The sequence below is a fragment of the Bombus pascuorum genome, chromosome 13 (genome assembly GCF_905332965.1).
Source record: "Bombus pascuorum chromosome 13, iyBomPasc1.1, whole genome shotgun sequence".
Taxonomy (NCBI): Eukaryota; Metazoa; Arthropoda; class Insecta; order Hymenoptera; family Apidae; genus Bombus; species Bombus pascuorum.
This window is the reverse complement of record NC_083500.1, coordinates 8,271,130-8,292,862: the sequence shown is the minus strand read 5'-3', so window position 1 is coordinate 8,292,862 and position 21,733 is coordinate 8,271,130. Positions and strand designations below refer to the sequence as shown.

At 36.9% G+C, this 21,733-nt stretch overlaps 3 protein-coding genes across 6 annotated transcripts in view; 1 reads left to right on the top strand and 2 right to left on the bottom strand.

Moving 5' to 3' along the window:
* The first annotated feature begins 817 nt into the window (after positions 1-817).
* Positions 818-5,730, top strand: LOC132913276 (uncharacterized). Of its 3 annotated transcripts, none has more exons than XM_060971484.1 (3): positions 818-1,168; positions 3,081-3,275; positions 3,432-5,730. In XM_060971484.1, the coding sequence occupies exons 2-3, from the start codon at positions 3,191-3,193 to the stop codon at positions 3,980-3,982; spliced, it is 636 nt and encodes a 211-aa protein (XP_060827467.1). In that variant the 5' UTR covers positions 818-1,168; positions 3,081-3,190; the 3' UTR covers positions 3,983-5,730. The 3 variants fall into 3 exon arrangements, with proteins under 3 accessions (XP_060827467.1, XP_060827465.1, XP_060827466.1); XM_060971482.1 differs by lacking the exon at positions 818-1,168 and adding an exon at positions 1,694-1,858; XM_060971483.1 differs by lacking the exon at positions 818-1,168 and adding an exon at positions 2,584-2,952.
* LOC132913275 (alkaline phosphatase-like) lies at positions 4,957-9,226 on the bottom strand. Its single transcript, XM_060971481.1, has 8 exons — positions 9,042-9,226; positions 7,868-8,070; positions 7,403-7,595; positions 6,636-6,799; positions 6,122-6,469; positions 5,837-6,035; positions 5,329-5,550; positions 4,957-5,240 (listed from the first exon to the last, which is right to left on the bottom strand). Exons 1-8 carry the CDS (start codon positions 9,130-9,132, stop codon positions 5,068-5,070), a joined length of 1,593 nt encoding a protein of 530 aa, XP_060827464.1. The 5' UTR covers positions 9,133-9,226; the 3' UTR covers positions 4,957-5,067.
* A 512-nt stretch (positions 9,227-9,738) lies between these two features.
* The window catches only part of LOC132913269 (fl(2)d-associated complex component), a 50,653-nt gene continuing 38,658 nt past the window's right edge, over positions 9,739-21,733 (bottom strand). For both annotated transcript variants that reach the window (XM_060971479.1, XM_060971478.1), the window contains 7 exons: positions 19,586-19,653; positions 19,178-19,292; positions 17,960-18,128; positions 17,750-17,892; positions 17,492-17,622; positions 12,507-17,185; positions 9,739-12,470 (listed from right to left, as the gene is read on the bottom strand). In XM_060971479.1, the coding sequence (XP_060827462.1) occupies positions 16,843-17,185; positions 17,492-17,622; positions 17,750-17,892; positions 17,960-18,128; positions 19,178-19,292; positions 19,586-19,653 (969 nt within the window). In that variant the 3' untranslated portion in view covers positions 9,739-12,470; positions 12,507-16,842. The remainder of the gene's footprint in view (positions 12,471-12,506; positions 17,186-17,491; positions 17,623-17,749; positions 17,893-17,959; positions 18,129-19,177; positions 19,293-19,585; positions 19,654-21,733) is intronic.

The following is a 21,733-nucleotide window of genomic DNA, read 5'->3' as shown; positions in this document are numbered from 1 at the left end:
TCCTCGTATATGCACACGTACAGTGACCACAAAAGGTAATTGTACACCATTGTATTTACTACGCCATTTATATATATCAATTAATTAGATTCAAGTATTGTCATTTAATAGCATCTCCGTATGACTACAAAAATGAGTACTGTAAAAATGAAATGTAAGACTTATTTAAGAAACATTTAATTGAAAAATGAAAGAGTATGTACAAATGCTTTCTGTAGCTACTGTATGACGATATGCAAACCGTAAATACTTATGCATTTATGTGAAACTTAAATGAACTTATGCTGAATTTACATAATGTGAGAAACATACAATATATTAGGTAAATATCAAGCAAAGTATTCTTTGTACTATCTGTCATCGATCCATCTTTTTATTCGTGTTCATAAAAATATGAATTTTGAATCATCGCTAGACGCCGAGCCAACATCGGCTTCTCCTTTTGGAGCATCTAACGAGGGAATCACCCTGTATAACATGTCGATACAACAATCGGACGTATCAGTAAATTTGTTCCCAATACCTCACCTTGACACAACGACGAACGTTATTAGTGACGTTCTATCGAGGTCGTCTAAAGGGCCAGAACATTTCAAAAGATCACGTGTAAGCCTCGTGATGTAACTACGTGACGAATCTCGCGTTTCCGTTTAGACGGCTTTGTTACTCTACACATGCCCTACCGTAGATTCTTTTATGATGCCAGCCAATTGGTTGAGTCACTTTCGGAGCTGAAGTAAACGACCAATCAGCTGTTAGGACGCGGTACGGTTGCTCGAAGGAAACGTGAGGTCGCTGCTCGTGCTGGCTTCAACGATGCGCCCCACTCCGCCTGGTGAGCATAGTCGTTGTTTGTGTTTTGCCGTGTTCGAACGAAGTGGAGAGTCGTGCTCCAACCGGATTTAGTTGTTCTCTAACTCTCGACAGAAGAAGTATGCGACTCTATTGATCTTTCGAGGAATATAGTCGCCAAAGCAACGAAGGATGGGCATATTCCGTGAATATCCGCTCGTTTTTAATCTTTACAAGAAATATAGTTAGACCTTCGACGAGGAAGGAACGAAGAAACCGCTGGAAGAAAATTGTGAATGGGTTATATGGACACTGATAACGCTCTACGAGGTTCTACTAACTCAACGTTCGTGTAATATCGCCAGCAATCCCCGAGGTGAGTTAATAAAGTCACAGAACTTTCCAGGAGAACATTCGTTTAATTCATTATTCCCCATCGTTCGATAATTCAAGCGCGGTCAATTGGTCTCATGGTCGACCACAATCACGCATCGTTTCCTCTCTAAGTACAATTATCTAGGTAACCATAGCGTACATCGTCAAGGGCTAGTCAACGAGTTTTTTATCCCTCTTGTTTATTTTGTCGCGCTAATCAACCTCATGTATGTATCCATGAGAAAGAAAATTATCGAGCAGCTTCGTATTGTCATTCACTAATGTATAATACATTGTTCCTCAAGTTTCAATTACCATCAGCTCACAGTGACGATTGTTATCGACGTATCGATTCGTTCAGTCCATGTTTGATAGGGAAATCGGTTACGCGGATATGTATACGGATCGAGGGGGTTTATGCGTCAGCTTTGAGAAATTTGCACACGACGGAACGCACGTTCGCAGTACCCTTGAGGCTCGCGTTCACTGACTCTATATACCTACAAACACGGCCAATTTACTGTGATAAGGGGCGCGCGGGAGTGATGCAGGAGAGGTATATTATGATCAGTCAACTGATCGGCGAGTGTATCATAAAGTTTGTGTCGTTGCAAAACAGTGAATCGTTCCGTAATATTTCTTTAGTCCTGTGCCCATCGATAAATGAGAATCTCGGAATTTCGTCTGGATGGTACGATGTTGGTCGATTTAAGGAGCATTCGGACGATCGATATTATTGCCAATATTTAGATCAATATTTAGGTTTTCAACATTATCGTACATAAGAGGTGATTGTCTAAACGGTCAATATATATAGCCGGTACAATGTAGAATCTTTGAATTTTAAACATCGAAATAATATTGACAATAATATCGAGCGCCTGAATGCGCCTTAAGGGTCGAAGTTGCGTTGACGCTAAAGTTCAGTTTTTTTTTTTTTTTTCGTTATCAAATTGTTTTTCTTAACATTGTGGATGAATGGAAGTTTCCAAAGATTCACTGAATATTTTTTTCATTATTATTTCGTCACCTAGATTTTGCAATTTTACGGAATATCAAAGAAATTGAAATACTTATAACGTTATGATAAAGTACATAATATATATGTTGCTTGGCTATGGGCTAACGCGCTCTTAAGTTTCTAAGTACTACAGATTTTTTTTAAAAATAGAAAACTGAACAGTTTGCTCTAATATCTAAATTGTACTTGCTGGAAGAGAAAGAAAGGTATAAGTTTTATATTCAAAAGTGCAAGAGTCTATTATTATTAATATTTCTTGTAGCATGTTTGAAAAAGTTATTTGATTTTTATTTGAATTTTGTCTTGGTTTACTCATATTACTGGAAAGTGGAAGCATCTCTTCATAGCAGTACTCCTTTACGTCTACTTTAGCAGTAGTCCTTTTAATTATAGAATCTAATTGGAAATGGAAGAAATAGCAAAGGCGAAAGTATTCAGCAAATTTTTGCAACTCCCTTTCATAGCTACTACATTGGGAAACAGAATTCAGTAATTGATTAAAAATTAGTTGCAAATGTAATATCACGTTAACGTAGTATTGGCCCTTAATGGGTTAAAATAAACGATTTGATTGGTGGAGATATTGGTCGAGATATTTGTTGAAAAAGCAGCTCGAGCTTTAATCTCGGGTCGCAAGGGCTATCGAAACGTGGCATTTGTCTCTTTTTGCCACTCGGCTTTGGTAAAGTCGAAGGTCTGTTCAGTGCGGATCAAAGAGTTCCTTCGCGATTCTCGTCCCGAGCAGAGGTTCTAGAGGAGAAGAGGTAGAACTTGCGTCCAAGTCCATCAAAGTTTTCATTCGCGACACGAGATTCCCGGCTATATATACTAACAAAAATTCGGCTCACGTCGAACCATGAAAGATAATAATGTTGTGATTGTCATTTTACAGAGAAAATTTACAAATAGTGCGAATAACAGTCTGATCGAATCATCGGAGAGTTGAAGGAAGAATATCTGAAGTAATTTACGGTTGTTGTTTCTACCATTGTGATAAGCGAAATGACCAAAGTGTCAGGAATGATAGAGACGGAAGACGTCGTTGGCAAGCCAACTCTGGTACGACGTATGTCCAATATGCTGAAAGGTAAGGGAACCTGGTTAAGTTATATTAATTAACAATTTTAAAATTAATCGCTTTGAAATTGCAAAGTACGATCGTATCGCATCGTTTCCGATAATATCATTGTTAGTTTGTTAATAGAGTCTGTGTGAGTTTATATATTGTTTTTATTCTTAACAGATGGAAGTAACAGTGGACCACCGATGCTGTTTCGCCACGCCTCGATGCAGAAGATTCGTCATTGCTGCCAAAACCTAAATCTCTTTCCATATCTGCTCTACTCCTTTGGTAACTCGAAATCGCATCCAGTTGCACAAAAGATGCACCATTGCCTTGGCCAGTTTCTTCAGCTCATCACCGCGAGGATCTTCTTCTTATGCAGGAATTTCCGACAGTCGCTGATACGCGGTATTCCTTCGAAGGAGTTTGAAGTAACGGAGCCACCAAAGAGCGCCGAATTTTGCAAGTTAACTCCACGATTCCGAATGACCAGGCTACAGAAACGAAAACAAGATAGCCGCCTGTTCTTGACCCTAGCTGTGTACTTCGCCCCTCTGCTATTGGTTTTCCAATTGATCGGGCTGGCCAGTGCGATGGTCTTTGGAAAGTACACGCCCGGTTTCATTTTTTTGATCTCCGCCCTGTTGTTCCTCGGATGTATCTCGCTCAAGATTCTCTTCCACGAGAGCGCCGAGGAGAGTCGTAAAAGTGTGAAAATCAAAATGGAATGATCATGTTCCGGCTGTTGTTGCCTATCTCAGCCATCATTCTGCGATCAGACTGTTTATCAGATAATAGACCAGATAGTATTGAGAGTCTTGGTCTCTTTTACAGTTCCCCATTGTCGCATTTGATTACTTAAACGACGCGATGCCAGATAGAGCTTACATATTACTTCTGTATATCGCATGAAACTAGTTTGTCCATGCTTGTTCATACCCTTTTTTTATTCCCTCATACTCTGCCTTTTTCACTCTCTCTTTTTCTTCCTTTCTCTCTTTCTGTAATATACATGTGTATGTTAATTGTCCATCGATGGCTTTCTAGTTAGTCTAGAATTTCGAGTCGATTGGTTCACAAGTTCTACGATATTTTTTTTTTTTTTTTTTACATTTCGTTATTATCGGACTGATACATGTAATCGTACGCGTAAGTAACGTAGTTGCAACGTTAGAGGATAGACAGTTTGTAACCACGTACTTCAGATTACGAATACGTTCTTTTTTTGAAGAAGTTTGTACAACATATGTATTGCTTTTATCTACGCATAATCGTTGTTCTTCCTTTTATTTCTCTTTTTTTTTTTTAACTTCTTTTCGTTTTCTCGAATTACAACTTCCGAGAGTTACTTAGCATTTTATAGGCGCCATATGAATGCTGTGTACACATGTGAATGAAATGCAATTTAATAGTTACCTGGATAATATATCGCGGTTATCCTCTACGGCAGAAGACTGAAAATCGTTTTAATATAAAAGTTGTATATAAAAGAGGAGAAGATATATATTAAAATATACTACGTTATATATGTATACATAATGCGAGAAAATGATTTATTCTATATCGTAAGGTTATATTAGCTGTCGCTCGTCAAAATGACTTGATGTGTCCACTAAAATGAATTAGGGTAATCTGTGATCAAGTGGATCCAAGTTTTTCGCGGCCATTCGCTATCCTACTTACTTAAGTACGATAAGGAGACATGTAACTTTGATCTTTTTTTTTTTTTTAAATATATATTACATCTTACGTAAGACGTTGTACTTTTCTTTTCTTTTAAGATTGTACGCATTTGCGGTTTAATCTATTCTTATCGTCAATGAAGTAAAAGTAAGAGAATGAAGCAAATGTACATGGAGACGTCAACCAGACTATTGTATTGCTTTCCAGCGCTCCCATATGCTTTCGGCTGCATACCAGCAGCGTGTGCAATCACACGGGCGACGTAACTTTGTTCGTGCACGCTATGAAACAAATGTGCAAACGGTCCTAAATGACAAAAGTTTGTCGATTAATTTAATAATTATCGCGTTACTTTTTTTATATATATAATATATAAATCATCGACGCGTTATACCTATTGCATAGACAGCGACATCACCGCCTCCGTGATAAGCTTCGTCAGATATGATAGTTGCCTGTTGACTGTACGTATACGCGGTTGTATTTTCTTCGGAAGGATCCATCCTGACGATGGAACCATTCTTGAGCGTCGTGTACGCCATGTTATTCGGCCCCCCTGTGCTGTACGTCAGTGTTGTATATGGAATTCCATCGCGTTTGGACTTCTGAGCTATACCTGTAAGACGAATGAATTAATAATTCATATTAAAATCTCATTTGAAATGTATTTAACATTAAAGTTTTACAATGTATTTCAGTAAAAAAGTTTAATTAGTTTTAATAAATAAAACGATTCGTAGTATCTTAAAAAATACTTTGCCACAAAAATAAAATAAAGATTCATGAATATAAACAACGATTCTTTCGTTTTTCCTACAAATTTAATGGATTTTTTAACAATAAAGGAGATAAAATTGAGTCGGAAATGGTTTAAAAAACACAATAGGATTTATCAGAAATACCTAGAATGTGCGAGCCCCTATTGCTGTAGCCATTAAAACTCATAGAATGAGTATGATCGCTGGTCACAATAATAAGAGTGTCTTGAGTGTCAACCATGCCCAAGGTCGCATTAATTGCGTCTGAGAACCTAACAGTTTCTAGCAACGCCTGTGCAGCGTAGCCACGATGATGAGCATAATCAATAAGCCCGCCCTCGACCTAAAAATTACCATTTAATATATCTATTCAAAACGACATATTTTTTTTTAATCTAATAAATATAAAAAAGAAGATAAGAACTAAACCATAAGAAGATAGCCATGTTTCGACTTTTGCAAGATCTTCAAGGCAGTCACGGTCATCTCTTCAAGACTTGGCTGTCCTTTGGGACCTTTTTCTCTATTCCAATCCATACTGATATGACCATTTGCAAAAATACCCAACAAATAATCAACTTTATCAGTATCCACGCGTAACAATTCTTCGTTATTTTGAACGATCTCGAAGGGAAGATTTCTATCAGTTTTATCCCGCTTCCATTCCTCTATTAAATCTCTACCATCGTTTCTTTGGCCAGCCCAATTGTCTATAGGATCGAAATCAGTGCCTGTAGCATTGGATTTCAACATTTGTCTACCTCCTCCCATGATTACCTAAACCAAATACACTTCTAATTAACATTTCTCATCGTAATCTTCAGTTGTCGCTGTCGAACGTTTTAAGCAATTGTACCGAAGGAAACGACGAAGAATATACTTAACAATCTCTTAAATTGAAGTGAAACATTTTACTGTACAATCGCGATATATTATAGTTTGCCTTAATATTTTTCCCTGGCTGATCCTCCACGAGTTGTCTGGCGATGTCTTTGCACTTTTTGGCGGTCTTCGGCATTTTCGACTCGCACTCCCATTTTCTGTTCGCGCTGTGCGCGTACAGAGGTGCTGGAGTCGCGTGAGTCACCCTGGTGGTTGTCACGAATCCTGTAAAAGATTACAGGTTAGATTAGTTTACTCTTAATTTAGAATCGTTAAACGTCCTCATTAGCATATATGTTGCATAACAGTGCACCTTCTATAAATTTGATTTTGTATTCATCGCTTATTCTGAGTTCTTCGTCATTTTATCATTTTGTTAAAAGGTTGAATCAATCCAAAAACACAATAAATATTCGAAAAAATCTTCGCAATAAAGAAATAAATATTTTCTAAAATTCTTAGCATTTTGATTTATGATATCCATCCATGTGGATAGAAAAATCTTCAGATATATTATTAAGAAGCGACTTATAGCATTCCTACGATCTCAAAATTATTTAATCTTTTCCCTCCGCAAATTGTTTTACTTGAAAAAGATAAAAACTATGAGTGCCAAAACTGGTACTATAGAATCCTTCCCCAATGCCGGATCATTAAAAAATTTATGAAAATATTCTTCTGTCGACATTAGAAGCGCGGTTTATCGACTTACATAGTAACGTCATATTCATTAATAATATTAGTGGCATTTATATATGAACGAAAAGTTGGACAACAACCTAATACGACAACTTATCGTTTACAATCTTGGCATTTGTTATCGCTGACCTGTGTCTTTGCCAACCGCCTGCGCCCACGAGATTATAGAGTCCACGTGGTAGTCAGCATTTAAGCTTGCAGAGCAATTATTTATTGCTACATTTACATCCACACCGACTACGTTGTAATTAGTCTTCACTCCGCCGAATAGAGCTGTTGCTGTCGAAGCTGAATCTGGTACTTGCTTGTCAGTATTGTACGTCTATTTCAATATATTTTAATCATATTTTATTTTTAATATTAGTTATTTATGTTTCTATAATTACAGGAGAATGTTCTATACGTAGAATATATGCTATAGTATAAAATTTTAACTAATTATTTGATTATAGAATTTTCTATATGAACGATATCTTTTATATTATAAAATCTTTTATGATCATATGATTATAAAAGAGTTTTTCTGTATGTGTATAGAATACATTCGACATTATAGAATTATACTACGATTATAGAAGATTGTGGGACGTAGACCTTAAGAATTCCTATATGAGGAAAAGTCTCCCAAGACAAACGGCTGGTCTCACCAGCACGAAATATTCTACTAGCGGTAATTGTATCAGGACTCATGCCATCGCCCACGAAAATGATCACATTCTTCGCTGTATTCACATTCCATTTGTACGATAAAGCCTCCTCCAATTCTCCGTCAGCTAATTCCCGCCAATGGTTAGTATCTGAATACCGAGGAATTAAGTGATTCGTTAAAAATTATGGAACGATTGAGCGTCGGTCCTTCGGGAATCTATGCACGTATACATGCAATCGTGAGCAGAATTAAACGCACACTCTTTAAAATAGAATAACTTCTTCAAAATTGGAACAAACGACTTGATTTTGTTTTCGACCAGCTGGAAGGACTAGTTTACTAGATGAGATGTAAAACAATTTTGAATACACTGAATTAAAATTTTGAAAATTTATTGGAATCGCGAAGAAAAAAAGCAAAGGTTACTTTTTTATCCGGGTCTGTAATGAAAATTTAAACAACACATTTTGAAGAGGTATGTCAGTTATATACGTGCTGAAAATTTGCTGCTTGCTTCCGCGTCAGTCGACTTTGATAAAATTTTTAACACATAACTAACATAAAACGTGTTGTTTAAATTTTGATTACAAGCCCAGATAAAGAATGTTGTAAAAAGTAAGCTTTACTTTCATCCTCGCAGCTCCGGCCGATCGCAATATTCTGAAATTTTATTACAAGTCATTTAATTATTTAACTAATCGTCAACTAATTCTTTCAACTACTCCCCAAAAAAAAAAGAAGAAAAAAGAAAAAAAACACTTTGTTTGGCTCAGTTCTGAAATAGTTATTCTGTTTTAAAAGTTATTCGGTCAATTCTATTCACGATGTACGTACGAAGCACTTACACTTTGTATACTGATAAGATATGAAATTGACTGCGAACAAAATTTTATATTCTGACTGGAGAATCATCGTTGCTACGCATGAAAATTATTGTAAGCGCCTGACGAGATGAATGAGAGGGAATGTATGGAATATAAAGAAGCTGGAGAATTTTAAAGATAAGTTCGAATTATGTTGTCATCAGCAGAAGTCGGCTGTTTTGATGATTAATGGAAGGTCGCAGACGATTACAAAATAGATACATGCACGAATCGGAAATCGATGAAATTATTATACCTTCTTTGAGCGTGGTTCTAACGATCCCAATGTGAAAGAAACTGATGTATAACGTGACAAGCCTTATTTTTATCATATCAGTCAGATACATTGTTGACAGTTGCGTGTCACGTCACGAAAGAGACGTTGATAGGTGTTCATGCTAAGAGCGACTAAATAAAAGAGCAATTTGAGTGCATAATTACCTTGTTTGCTTCGGATTAGAGCGCTCTCTATTGAGAAAAGGCTGTATTAAGTCGATCGTGTAGAACTCTGTTTTATCTTTTCAATTATAAAGATCTTGACTATCCTAGATCGTAGATCAGTGATCGATGATTGATAGAATAGGGAACGATCAGGAGGATTTAATATAGAATATTTCCAATTTTTCGGGTAAATTACAGGGACATAAGTGCGTAAGTGAAAGTAAGAAGAAAATAACGTAATGTTATAATAAGAGAAAAAAGTGAGTATTTTCTTAGAAAGTTACAAGCAAATATTTAATGCAACGTAAAATATATGCTTGGTGAGAAAGATGAAATCTAAATAGAAATACTTTTACATATTTCAGGTTAAACTTGACGATTTTACAATTACAATTTTGCAATATAATATTTGCAAACAAAGTTTCATATCTTTAAGTGAAAATTATTTCCCTGGGGTTGGCTGGGAAAGTTGGAAACTTCTTAGATTGGTGTAACGAAAAAATAGGAAGGGATTAGCTAACATTCACTGTAACGTTTTATTTGATTTTTGTTCATATTCGTCGTCTATTCGTACAGATCGTAACACGTCGCGTAATACAATCCTTGTAGAACTATCTTCCACCTCTTCTCGCGTGTCTCAACGAAACTAGGAAAAATAGAATCGATAAAATCTACCATTCCAAAATGTCTGTCCACGCTCTTTTCGTCTCTCTTAGCTCGACGTCTGATTCTACTTAAAAAACGCACAGTAAAAAAGAAACCAGACAATCTACGAATCTAATTATCGAACCTCGCTCTATCCAAGTCTTCACGCGTTCAAAACGATATCCATTAAATGATTCACCAAGAAGCAAAGTTCCATTGCGTTTTATTTATTATTATTCTAATATTATTATTCTAATCAACCTCTTATTGTAATTAGTTATATAAGTCTGTAAATTTTGATTTTTCAACACAAGGAACCAGCTTCTTGTTGTGATGAATCCTTCCAAATAAAATAAATAAAATAATAGAAAATCACCTATTAGATAAACGAATCACGTTTACTCTAAATTGATACTAAACACAGTTCTATTAATCTATCTTTGGCCAAGAACAGGTATCTTGAAAACGAACGAAAATTATTACTACGTGTATACGTTCTTAACTGACATTTGAGGTATCCTTTGATGGTCTTAATGGCCATACGAATACGAATTCATCTCGTCGAGGCAATTGTTACGCGAGTATTACGCTGGAACGCGACATGATCTCTTGTGGCTGTAGGTGTGGCCAACTATTTGGGCTGCTCGAGGTCGCTGCGTCACTTTTAGCACTTTGCTTCGTCCACGTGATGCTATTTCTCCAATTTTTCTCGTCGATTATTGAGCGTCAATCGATCGCAAGCTTCGTGGATAAAACTAGGGGGAGGGTAGGGGGGAAAGAGAATAATACGAGCTAATTAAAACGGTAGATCAGACGCGAAGCAAAACGGCATTTCATTTCGATTGGGAACGATTTTGAATAGTTGGCCACGACTGTTGAAGAAAGAACATCGCTATCGTAGAACTCTCGCTGTGACAATTGGCCTAATATAAACTCTCTACAAATCTCTCTTACACGATAAAGTACAATAAAGTTGTCCTCTGTACGCATTGAACGCGATACATGCACGTCACGCTGTATCGACTACAGACGCCGCACGATTCGTCTCTCTCGTCTCACTTTCCCTTTCCCTGCTTCCTTATTTTAAGTTTTTTAAGTTGAATATTATTGCCAACAATTTTCGTGTCTCTAGGTATTTTAGTTTGCTCTCCTTTTTCTTTCAGATGATTCTTTCGTTCATTCATGCGTGATGAACTCTCGTAGCTGAAGCCTTTCACAGTGTAACATAAGAGAGGCCATTAAATACTATGAAATATGGTACTGCAAATTTTACACGTTAAATATACTTATTAATGCAATTGTTAATATTTGTTTCTCGTAAGAAGTGTTTGTATCTGGTTCTATAAATGCAAGGAATCTTGACGATAAACAAATGTGTAATTATTTCTTAAATCGCTCGTTCTGAATGTTTCGTTAAACTATCGTGTTATTAAAAGGTTCAATCCATCCAAAGTAATGAATTCCAAAAGATCTTGACGATAAAGAAATAATTGCTTATTATAATCGTTCATTATCAATTTCTTGTCATTTCATCACACTGCCAAAGGATGTTAAACTCGTCTAGTTTGTTTCTTCATTCCTTATACAGCATCGATCGTATCACTGATCAAGGCTAGCGAATCATTATCTGTGCATCGTATTTTCCGGTCGTTTTGCTTTCAGATCAGTGGATCGAGTAAGACGTAGAATTCGTGATCACAAAACTAAGGACCAAAATCTTATACAAACACATCAGACGCTAGAAGTCCAAATTATAGTCAGATCGTAAGACACTTAATCTTCTACGATCAAACTATGGCAATAATAAAATTGCTGGACTTCGGCGATCAGTATTAACGTCTATTCTATTCTTTCCTCGTTTCTCGTCTGTTTCGAGTTTCAGGCCACGTATACCGGAGAATCGTCCGCTGAATCTCAGCAAAAATATCCTACCTGCAGCGTCCGCTTTATTGGATGCGCGCGCGCGCATTTCAGACGATACATATACATACGTACACGATAAAATTGACTTTACGATGGCAGAAAACACACACACTCTCTCACGCACGCACTCTCTTCCTTTCCTTCTCTTTGTTTCTGCGATCTCTTCTACTCAATCACTCTTCCTCGACACTTTCATCTTCCTCGTCTTCTTTCTGTTGCTTGTCCATCACTTCTTTTCGTTATTCGATTCGAGAAAGTCTCGCGAACGCAATGAAACGATCCGTGGTGTGAACGCGTGAAGATTCTCTCGGTTAAACCGCGGATTTTTATGTCAATTTATATGTTTTATGAACTTAATTAGAGACGAGAATTGAGCAGGAATGCCAAAGTGATCAACTTCGCTTCTCGTTAATTTCTTTCGACGCATACGTAGACGATTAACATTGAATTCTCGAGAAATGAGTTACTCTCCAAATTCGAATGAGTTACTTCTATAATTCATCTATGGCAAGAAAATAATACAAACCACGCTAAATTCTAAAGTAAATTTAAAAAAAACAGTATTTATAATATCATCGTTTCCCAATACTTTTCAGTTTATGGGACTGATCGATGTCACTTTTGGATAACTTTTATAAGAATTTAAAATACTTGATTCCTTAACGCACAATTTTTCCTCGGGCTTACTAATGCGAATCATTCAATTTCTTACATTGCAAATGGATATTATATATTTTATGAGATATATATGTATTTTTTTTCAATTTTTTAATGCACATATAAGATAATCGTAGCTTTTAAATCCATGTTCTCATATGTCATGTGCGTTAAGTGGTTGAAATATTTATGATAAATTAAAATATTTATTCTATGTATTTTTGCACGTTTAAATTTCGCATAGACACATAAAAATCCGCAGTGTAGTCTTGACACTTCTCCATTGAACCCTAAAGAAGCGTGCTTCTGCTTAACAGAGTTCGAGTGGCGCTCGAGTGGTTACTCAGAGAATTCGTCGACCACACGATGTGCTTGTTCTCCAAAATGCTCGAGACTCGTTTACGGATGAAACCGATGTAACAGGTAATAATTGACAGTCTACGTTACACGCTAATTGGCAGCGTCTTCGACGTTGTTAAACTCCACTGTTCGCAGCCTGACGATAAAGATCCGACCTTTCGCTGGGTTTTTAACACATTAACTGCCCTTTATAGCGACTGAAATTTTTTTCTTGAAACTCATCCACCGCTTTCCGACGCCAATTGAAAATAATTTGCGCGTGACGCCAACGTGGCATCATCAGCAGTCAACATGTTAACCAGACGATTCGACATTTGAAGTTCGAGCAAAGACGCCAAGTAAAATTGCATTAATCACTACTGATATGTGCGCGATGTTTTTCTCGGATACAATAAAGATCGTCTGTCGAGTTTCTTCATCACATTCCATCGAATGCGTCGCGATTAAATCAAAGGAGAGTCTCTGCATCTTCGCTGAAGCAACAGCGAAAAACAATTCTATATTTAACGTTCCACGTTTCTCGAGATGTTTTCCACATTTCTTCGCTTCTGTTGCGGGTAACAGAAGATGCTTGCTGTTGCCTGTTTCTACTCGAAATGGTAAAGATCAAAGAAAAATAAGAAACAGGAATTTCTTTACAAAGGAATTGTGTACAATTTGTGGTTCGCTTTACGATGTATTGAAATTGAAATGAAACTAAAATATTCCCGTGCTTCGGTGTGGATAAAATGTTGCTATTGATATTCATAGAATAGGTTTACCGTTTAAAAGTTCACCAACAACAGGCAACAAAAGATTCCTCCTCGTTATCGCTACAGAGAGGACGCAGTTTGATTCTCGTCGAGATTCGTCTGTACGCGAGTCTTGCACGAGCTCGTTCGAACAGAGGAAAACTGGAGACTTTCTCGAGAGACCGTTTGTTTGCTCTGTGAGAAAAACCTTACCTACGCAAGACGAAAGAAAGATAAAGGAAAAGAAAGGGAATGAAAATGATCTGATCGGAACGAGGCGATTCCCTCTCCTCGTCGAACGTGATCGATTTTTTTTTATAGAAAAGATAACGGTCGACTAAACTGGTTCGAATTCCACGAATGATCGCTCCTGGGAACACGCCCTTTGATAACAGTCACTTTTCCCTCGCAAGTTCGATCGTTAAGAAATAAAAATTACCGGCAGTGCATAAATTAGGTCAAGTTGGAGGAGGACGAACAACATTTCAACGCACGTTTCATGCGTAACAAAATCACACAAGAAGAACGAAGTAGGGTGTAATTTATAAACGAATTCGTATCGGAAAAATGAATCGACAAATCTCTTCTTTTCCAGAGATTATCATCTACTAATAATAAATGTCTGCAACCCTTGTTCTCTTTGTTCTTTAAGATTCTCACATCTGCACGCTTCGCTTCTTCATTTTCGTATATTTTTGATATCGCGTTGTTTTTCTTTTTTTTTTTTTTGTAAATCATTGTCGCGCGCTGTAAAAAATTGCTTTTGATTTTTGGCTGCTTGAGCTGGCTCCAGAGCGATGCTGGCTTGTTTTCCAATCATCGTGAGACTAAAACGAAAACTCGAAATTCCAAGTAACCGATCTCGTAGCAAGGACGAAGTGCCATCTTGTCTAATAATAATATAGAATATCGATTCAAATATTATTAATTCTACCCCGAGCATCATTTTATCCAGTATCGCTCATCGAACCGAGGGGTTGAAAAAGTATGGGGGCAAGGGGCAGAGGGCGAGAACAGTTTCAAAGAGGTTTAATCGCGGATTAGTCTCGTAACCGTGAATCGTATACTCGTGATATTCAACCTACTTTCTCTCCTTCTTTCGTTCTTCTTATCTGGGAATAGTAGGACATTACGTATAATATTTAATATGTATACAGTTACTCTTTTTCTCTCTCTCTTTCTCTCTCTCTTTGTTGTATGTCTTTCTTCTCCGTAACCCTTTGACTGAAGCTCTAACCTTCGGATAAAATCACAAATTCTTAGCTTCTTATTTGAATTTAGTCAAAGCTGTTTTTAATACAAGTTAGAGAATAATATCCAACAAGTTCTCGAATTTACATGGACAAACATCATCACACACGACTGGTTATTGTGAAACGAGTAATTACCTTGCCTCCGCCCAGTGAAAGGGTTACAAGGGTAAAAGGGGATCTCTGAAATAGCGTCTAGTGTAACGTGACGAAGGGTAATAGTTTTGTAAGTTATAGTTCATCGATTAATTAAGCTTCTCGAGCCGCATCTCGAGAGAGAGAAGAGGATTAAATGAATCGATAAAACGCTACGCATCTACGGTAATCACGAAAAGTCGATAAACGAGGCACGCACTGCACTCGAAACTCTGCTTTCGTCATTTCTATCTATCGGTATTGTACTATCATTATTTTTTTCATTTTCTTTATTTTTTTCTTTTTACTATCCCGTCGTAGACACACTTTCGCGTGTTCTTCGATTAGTCGAACCCTCGCTTAGGCTTATCGTAGTGTATTTACGCAAATTGTTCGTCTCCCCCGAAGTGAAACGAGTACTCGTCTCGCGAATATGTACACATACACGCACACGCGCGCACACACACATATACATACACGCACGCACATGTGCGCGAAGAAAAGGGTGAAATAATTCAATCGGCAGGGATGAAAGTGAAAAAGAACGTACATATGTATCTCTTTAGCTGTCGAAATTAGTACTTTTAATCAGTACTAGATGAAATACCGCGGGAATTTTTTCGCATTCAATTATCCCAAATTTTAGCATGTTTTCGTGTTTTTGTTCTTTCTTTTAGGGTAGTTTCAGGGATGAAGAACAGAAACAGGAAATGTTAAAGTTTCTAACGAACTAACGATGATTACTACAAATCGATTGGAGGAACAGGATTATCAATTTCATGATCGAATGATCGGAGATTGCTAACGAGCAAACTGCGGATGTTTATTTCGTATTTTTACAAACATAATTAAAAAACTGGTCTTTCTAATCCTACGGAATATTACAAAGAGTACTTTTTTGTTTTATGTTGTACTTTATATATTTCTGCATATAAAGTGTACTCTGTACATTCTTGCACTTTGCAAATTTTTCATAAATTCATAAACATCCGTAGTCTACTGATGAAGAATTGTCTTACGTGTCTCTTTTTTCTTTCTTTTTTTTTTTTTTTCTTAGAATGTGACAAAGGGGAGATTTAAATGCGAATTAAACTACGTTTTCTCAAAGTATTGTCCGTGAAGCGGAGTCGAAAAATAGGTCTCGGATCGGTGTGTTCGTTAACCGCTAAAACGACCGACGATTCAAGTTACGTTTAGTCAGATCGATGAGAATGATTCGATGGATGATCCTATAAAAAAAGTAACGACAAAACGTCACGAGGTTACTGTTCCTACAAAAAGGAAACGCCCAGGATAAAGGGTAAAGATTACGCGATAATCAAATAATAGCAACGTAGCGCTACGCTTTTCTCGAGTCTTCCTATCGATTAGTATTATTAGTCCGCGATAACTCGATATGACAGGTTACTAAGTTTGGCCGCTTCTAGGTTATCTTAGATATACGTCTCTATATCGCCGCTATACGTTCCTCGCGTCCCTCGGGATTGCCTTTGGTTCAAGCTGCCTCGCGAAAGCCACACCTACGTCTCGCGTCTTTTTATAAAATGTTAAAACGCCTTATCCTAATTGTTTGTCAAATAAAGCGATTAATATAGTCGATAAATAGACCCTTCCTCCCCGGAATGAAACGCTATCGTTGGCGACACCGTACACTCTTCAATCTCAAAGAATCGAAAGAGATCGCACGTGCCTCGAGAAGAACACTAACTAGACTCTAAGAATTACAAAATGCTCGTGAATCCTTTGATTTCATTTTTTCTTTTTTAATAACTATCGCGTTCGCGATACAGCTTGAACGGGCCCCGAGCGCGATCAAGATCAATTGCATTGAAAATCCTATGTTGAGGATTTTCGAATACTCTATTGATCGTTGTGAACTTCTACTTGTCGTTCCTATTCGACTCGAAGACTACTTTTACTCTCTAAGGAGGGCTTCCTCGGCCTCCTTTCGCCTTGCTTTCGCCTCCTTCTTCGCTCTTTTCTTCTCCTCCTTGGCCAATTTCTTGGCCTCCTTCTGTCTAGTCTTCTCTGCCTTTTCTTCCTCTTTCTGACGAGCCTTCTCCGCTTTCTCCCGCTCCTTCTCCCTCTCCTTCTCCTTCTTCGACTTCTGAATCTCCTGAACCACCGACAGCTTCGGAGCTGACTGAGGCCTCTTCGACGTGGACTTCGTCGATGATGAGGACGTCGAGCTGTTCACGTTGTTCGAATCTCTCGGGGTCGGCGACGTTTCCAATTGAGTCACGATTTTTTGAGCACATCTGGCGAGTAGAAGTTGAAGGTATATATCGTATATTATATAGCAAATAAATTTAGTAATAGACAAATTAAATTTTCACGAAGCAGTTTTACAAGATACGAACTTGTGCATAAGTATTAGACACTTGCGAAAATTTAAATAAACGTGAATATTTATTGAGAAATTAGAAGTCAAAGAATTGCTATTTGAAGAACTGTATGGATCATTATTTCATTTGAAATCCCAATTGATGCGTACGAAACGAAGAACCTTGATGCTCATGAAGAAAAGATCGAAAATCTGTATAAAAGATCCAATAATTTATTACCTTATTCTAGTGGATGCTTTTCCTGCACGATAGTCCCTCTGGAATTCCTTGATCGGCGGCAACCTGCGATCCCGATTTTCCCTCATCACTTCTTCCTCTTCCACGACCTGCTGAATCGGATCTTGATACTCCTAATAACAAGAATAAACGAAACAAATTGAACTCTAACATTTTATCAATATTTATTTTATGTTATTCTATTTTTTAATATACATATACGAATTCGATTATTAGAATTTCCAAACAATTTTAAACAACCTGAATTCTCATTTTCATGGATTGCGTCTGCGAGCGTCTCAGAGTCGCGCCAGAAGGTTGCCTCACCCTCGTAGGTTTTCCAAGGTTAGAGCTTCCAGTGCTACTTGCAGAAGACGAACTCGAAGAAGATACGGAAGACACTCCTAAAACATTGAGATAATGTTATAGAAGAGGTAATTCATTTTGTGATTTGTTAGAAACGTAGCGAACCGGAAATAGAGGATGAACCACTGGCCATAGAGTACAAAGAGGCGGAGGCTGGCACATTTCCGGCGACCCATCTACCGCCAGGTCCAGTCACTCCCACTGGCACTCCTGTCCCCATGTTATACTCTGACGCGCTTTGTGGCAGAACCCAAGACTTTCCAGACATCGAGTACTATAAGATATTGCAAAATTTATCATAAGATGTTATAAAAATGTATTAAAGTTTGTAAAAGTGTTATAAACGGTATTATAAAAGGTATTCTAAGATGTAGATAGTATGTCAGGAAGGATGAGAAGGTGTAAATGTTTTAAGCGAAATAAAGTTTTAATGCTAAAATAAAATTAGGATTATATAGATATATTAAAACTACGAAAGTAGAATGTAACGCAAAAAGGGCCCCTCAAACACAAACTAAGTAGTATGAGTCGTTCGCTTAATCCTTAATTCAAACCTCAATTTGAAGTAAATTAATTAATTACATCCTAATCTCAAGCACTTGGTCCATCCACATACAATATCTGGCGCTTGAAAGTCAAATGTTTGTTAAAATATTCAGAAATTAATAAAATATCCAATTCACATCGTCTAAAATTTCCATTCATATGAAACTATCATACTAGCTCAGGAAAGTTTCATTAATTCATTTTTATCGAATACGGCCAACGAGCAATCGCTTTGAAGTTATATTATAGAAACGAAATATCGGTTTTAGCAAGGTTGTACGAACAAAACCAATAATTTACGGATGGTATCCCATGTTCGTGTTTAATATTTCACGAAATTAATTGCAGAGCCGCTGGTGTGAAAAGAGAGTCGGGATGATATTTATTAAAACTGTTCCAAAAAAGAATAGTCATACGTCATGCCTTACGAGCCCATTTGGCCTCGCTAGCAAGGCGACGAGTGCTTTCCCAGTTCGCTCCAATTAACGACGATTTTACACCCCTGCAATCACATCGGCGAGCACGAAGACCATTTTATTCTGGTTGTATACGTTTTTATGAAACTCCGAGTGAAAAAATTGCATCACGAAATAATCGTAAAGCACAACATGTCGTAGGGTGTTCTTCGACGAGGGTGAGAAGTACCTAGGTAGGTGGTAGGTAAGTAGGTAGTAGATAAGTAGGTAGTAGGTAGTAGATAAGTGGGTATAGTAGGTGGGTAGAGGAAGAGAGTGTGAGAACTGGAAGAAAACAATGTTCATTATTTGTACTACTTACGTCCCGAGGGATGAGAGTTTGTTTCAGACGTAGTATCTTTGCTCTGCATATGACGCATCTCAGTGGTAAAAGTCTCTGTGACACTGCCATTTGTATCGTTTTGACGAAGCAACGTCTGTAAAATTATTCAAAGAAAAATGTAGTAAACGTAATTAAATTTAGTTGTAAATTATTATTGCTCATTTATGTATTTGTCCTATTGATAACGAGATAATGTCGAGATAATGAAGATTCTTCTAAATTGACACAAAAACTACCAAATAGTATTTCAATCAGTGACATCTAGAATGAATGATTACATTGACAGAGAAGATATATATATATATATAAATATGAATGCGAGAATATTGTAGTATAGTATGCAAGATATAGTACGCACAGAAGGATGCAGAGAAAAAATCATTTTACCTGCAAACAACCCGATGGCCACAGGGAGCAGTTTGCATCGTGGCCCTGGCATTCACACAGATCACGCACTACGAGAAGGGAAAGAAGAGTAATTAAAATTTAATCTCGACAAAGCGCATTAGCCTGATCATTCTTCACCCCATTCGGGATTCATCGAACGATTCGCACGAGGAAACGAAAGATAAATCCAATGAACTCCCACTGGGAGTTTCTGGTTGGTCAGCAGAGGCTTTCAGTGGCTAAACAAGTAACATTTTATCCAGCAAAAGATTACAAATTTCCTCAAAGAAGACAGTTTACATAAGGATCAGGATCCAAGGGAAAAATTTGGTTGATGATATTTCAAAGACAAGTTGTTTTTTTATCAATTGATTTATTTCAAAGTGCTAATCTACACTACATCAGCAGTTTCATAACCATTTCTAGAATTCCATGTATCTATCACCTTAAAGCTACGACGTTCGTGAATTTATTTATTCCATACCACCTGTAACATAATAGTGCTCTAAAAACATTCAATCACATTATAATCCTCATTATTATCACTAGAAATACCAAGCTCAACGAAATTATCTGCTTTGTAATTAATAAAAAATGCACAAATGCATTTGACAAAATGAATGTTCATTTTTATCAACACAGAAACATAATTATCATATACTTTTTCATGTTTATATATCGTTTCCACGATAACAAGCTTATAAATAAGCAAATTGTTGTTCAACAATTTAGTTAACTTTATTACAAAAGCATCATGTGCAGAAAGGGAAATAAAACTTTTCTATGGCAAGTGTTCAAATATAATTTCTCGACTTGGTGTAGTTCTAGTGTCAATTTGTATTTTATTCGCGCTTCTTAACCCACCTTCATGTTGACCTCCAGCACCAACGTTAGCACCCATGCGAACTCCAAATCCAGCACCCATACTACCTCCCATATCACCACCTCCTCGCCCTCTTCCTCCACCACCGTCTCTATCTACTTGAGTAGCCCTTCTGCTTCTCTTCATATCTCCATTCACGAATCCAGAGGATCCAGACTGAAACATCATTGCGCGCCCAGATTGGGCCATATCGTCAGGAGACATACCTGGGGGTGGTCCTGGAGGTGATCCTGGAGGTGGCCCGCATGGTGATCCATTCGGTGGTGGGCCGCAATTTTGAGAATTATCTTGGGGGCTGCGTTTCTCTCGGTCATTGTAAAGGCTGGCAGAACTGGAGGAACTAGACTCCGAGGGAGCTCCAAGGACCTCGAATTATTTTTGGAGATAGTTTAGTTTAGGTAGTTTGGATTTTCAGCTATTATTTGGGTCATGATATAGCGAGGCATTAGAGTAGATAAAATAAATCGATTCTTGATTTGACAAAAATAAATTGATTTCACATCTCGAGTTCTAGGCTTACTTAAGTTTGGAAATATATTGTAAATACATTGGAAATACAAATAAAAAAGATGACTAGAATGTAGATAATAATATAAAACATTCAAAACGAGATATGTATTGATTTATGATATTTAAAGATTCAAGCGAATCTCTTATCTTTTTAGTTATGTCCATAAAAATGAAAATTTATATAGAAATCCATATACTGTGGATGTTTATGTAAATTCACACTTTTATGAAGTATAACTAACAAAAAAATAGAATCAATAAAGGTTCGTTTTATCCATTGAATACTACAACGAGTAATTTACTTCACTTTATGCATTTCAGTATATTCTGTGTATTCTATACAATTTGAAACTTTTAAATATCTTATAAACGTATAAATATCGCAGTCTACTTATTGACTAAGTACTCCAGTTACAAGTAGAAAAGCAGGAAATGTTTATTACTACCTTTTTAAATTATCCTCTCTTAATTTTTATGTCAACATGTTACAAAGAGTACATTGATTCTGTATAAAAGATTTCCTTATACGACCCTAATGTAGATTTTAAGTCTATTCATATTGCTATCAATTCGTCAGTTTAATGTATCAATTTAATTTAATTCGTGCAACCTTGGTATATACATGACCCAAATTACATGTATAAAAAATGGATGTAAAAGGTTAGTAGAATTGAAGAAATAATTAAAATAATATCTTCTGTACTCGAAGCTTGATCAATAAAGGGAAAAGTTTGCTTACAGAGAGTCCCAGCAAA

Excerpts from the sequence above, each read along its gene's own strand:
- LOC132913276 (XM_060971484.1), top strand. The coding sequence starts at position 3,191 with ATGACCAAAGTGTCAGGAATGATAGAGACGGAAGACGTCGTTGGCAAG. Across the intron at positions 3,276-3,431 it reads TATGTCCAATATGCTGAAAG|ATGGAAGTAACAGTGGACCA; the intron begins GTAAGGGAACCT and ends TATTCTTAACAG.
- LOC132913275 (XM_060971481.1), bottom strand. The coding sequence starts at position 9,132 with ATGTATCTGACTGATATGATAAAAATAAGGCTTGTCACGTTATACATC. Across the intron at positions 8,071-9,041 it reads TAGAACCACGCTCAAAGAAG|ATACTAACCATTGGCGGGAA; the intron begins GTATAATAATTT and ends CTCGGTATTCAG. Across the intron at positions 7,596-7,867 it reads CTCATATAGGAATTCTTAAG|ACGTACAATACTGACAAGCA; the intron begins GTCTACGTCCCA and ends ATATTGAAATAG.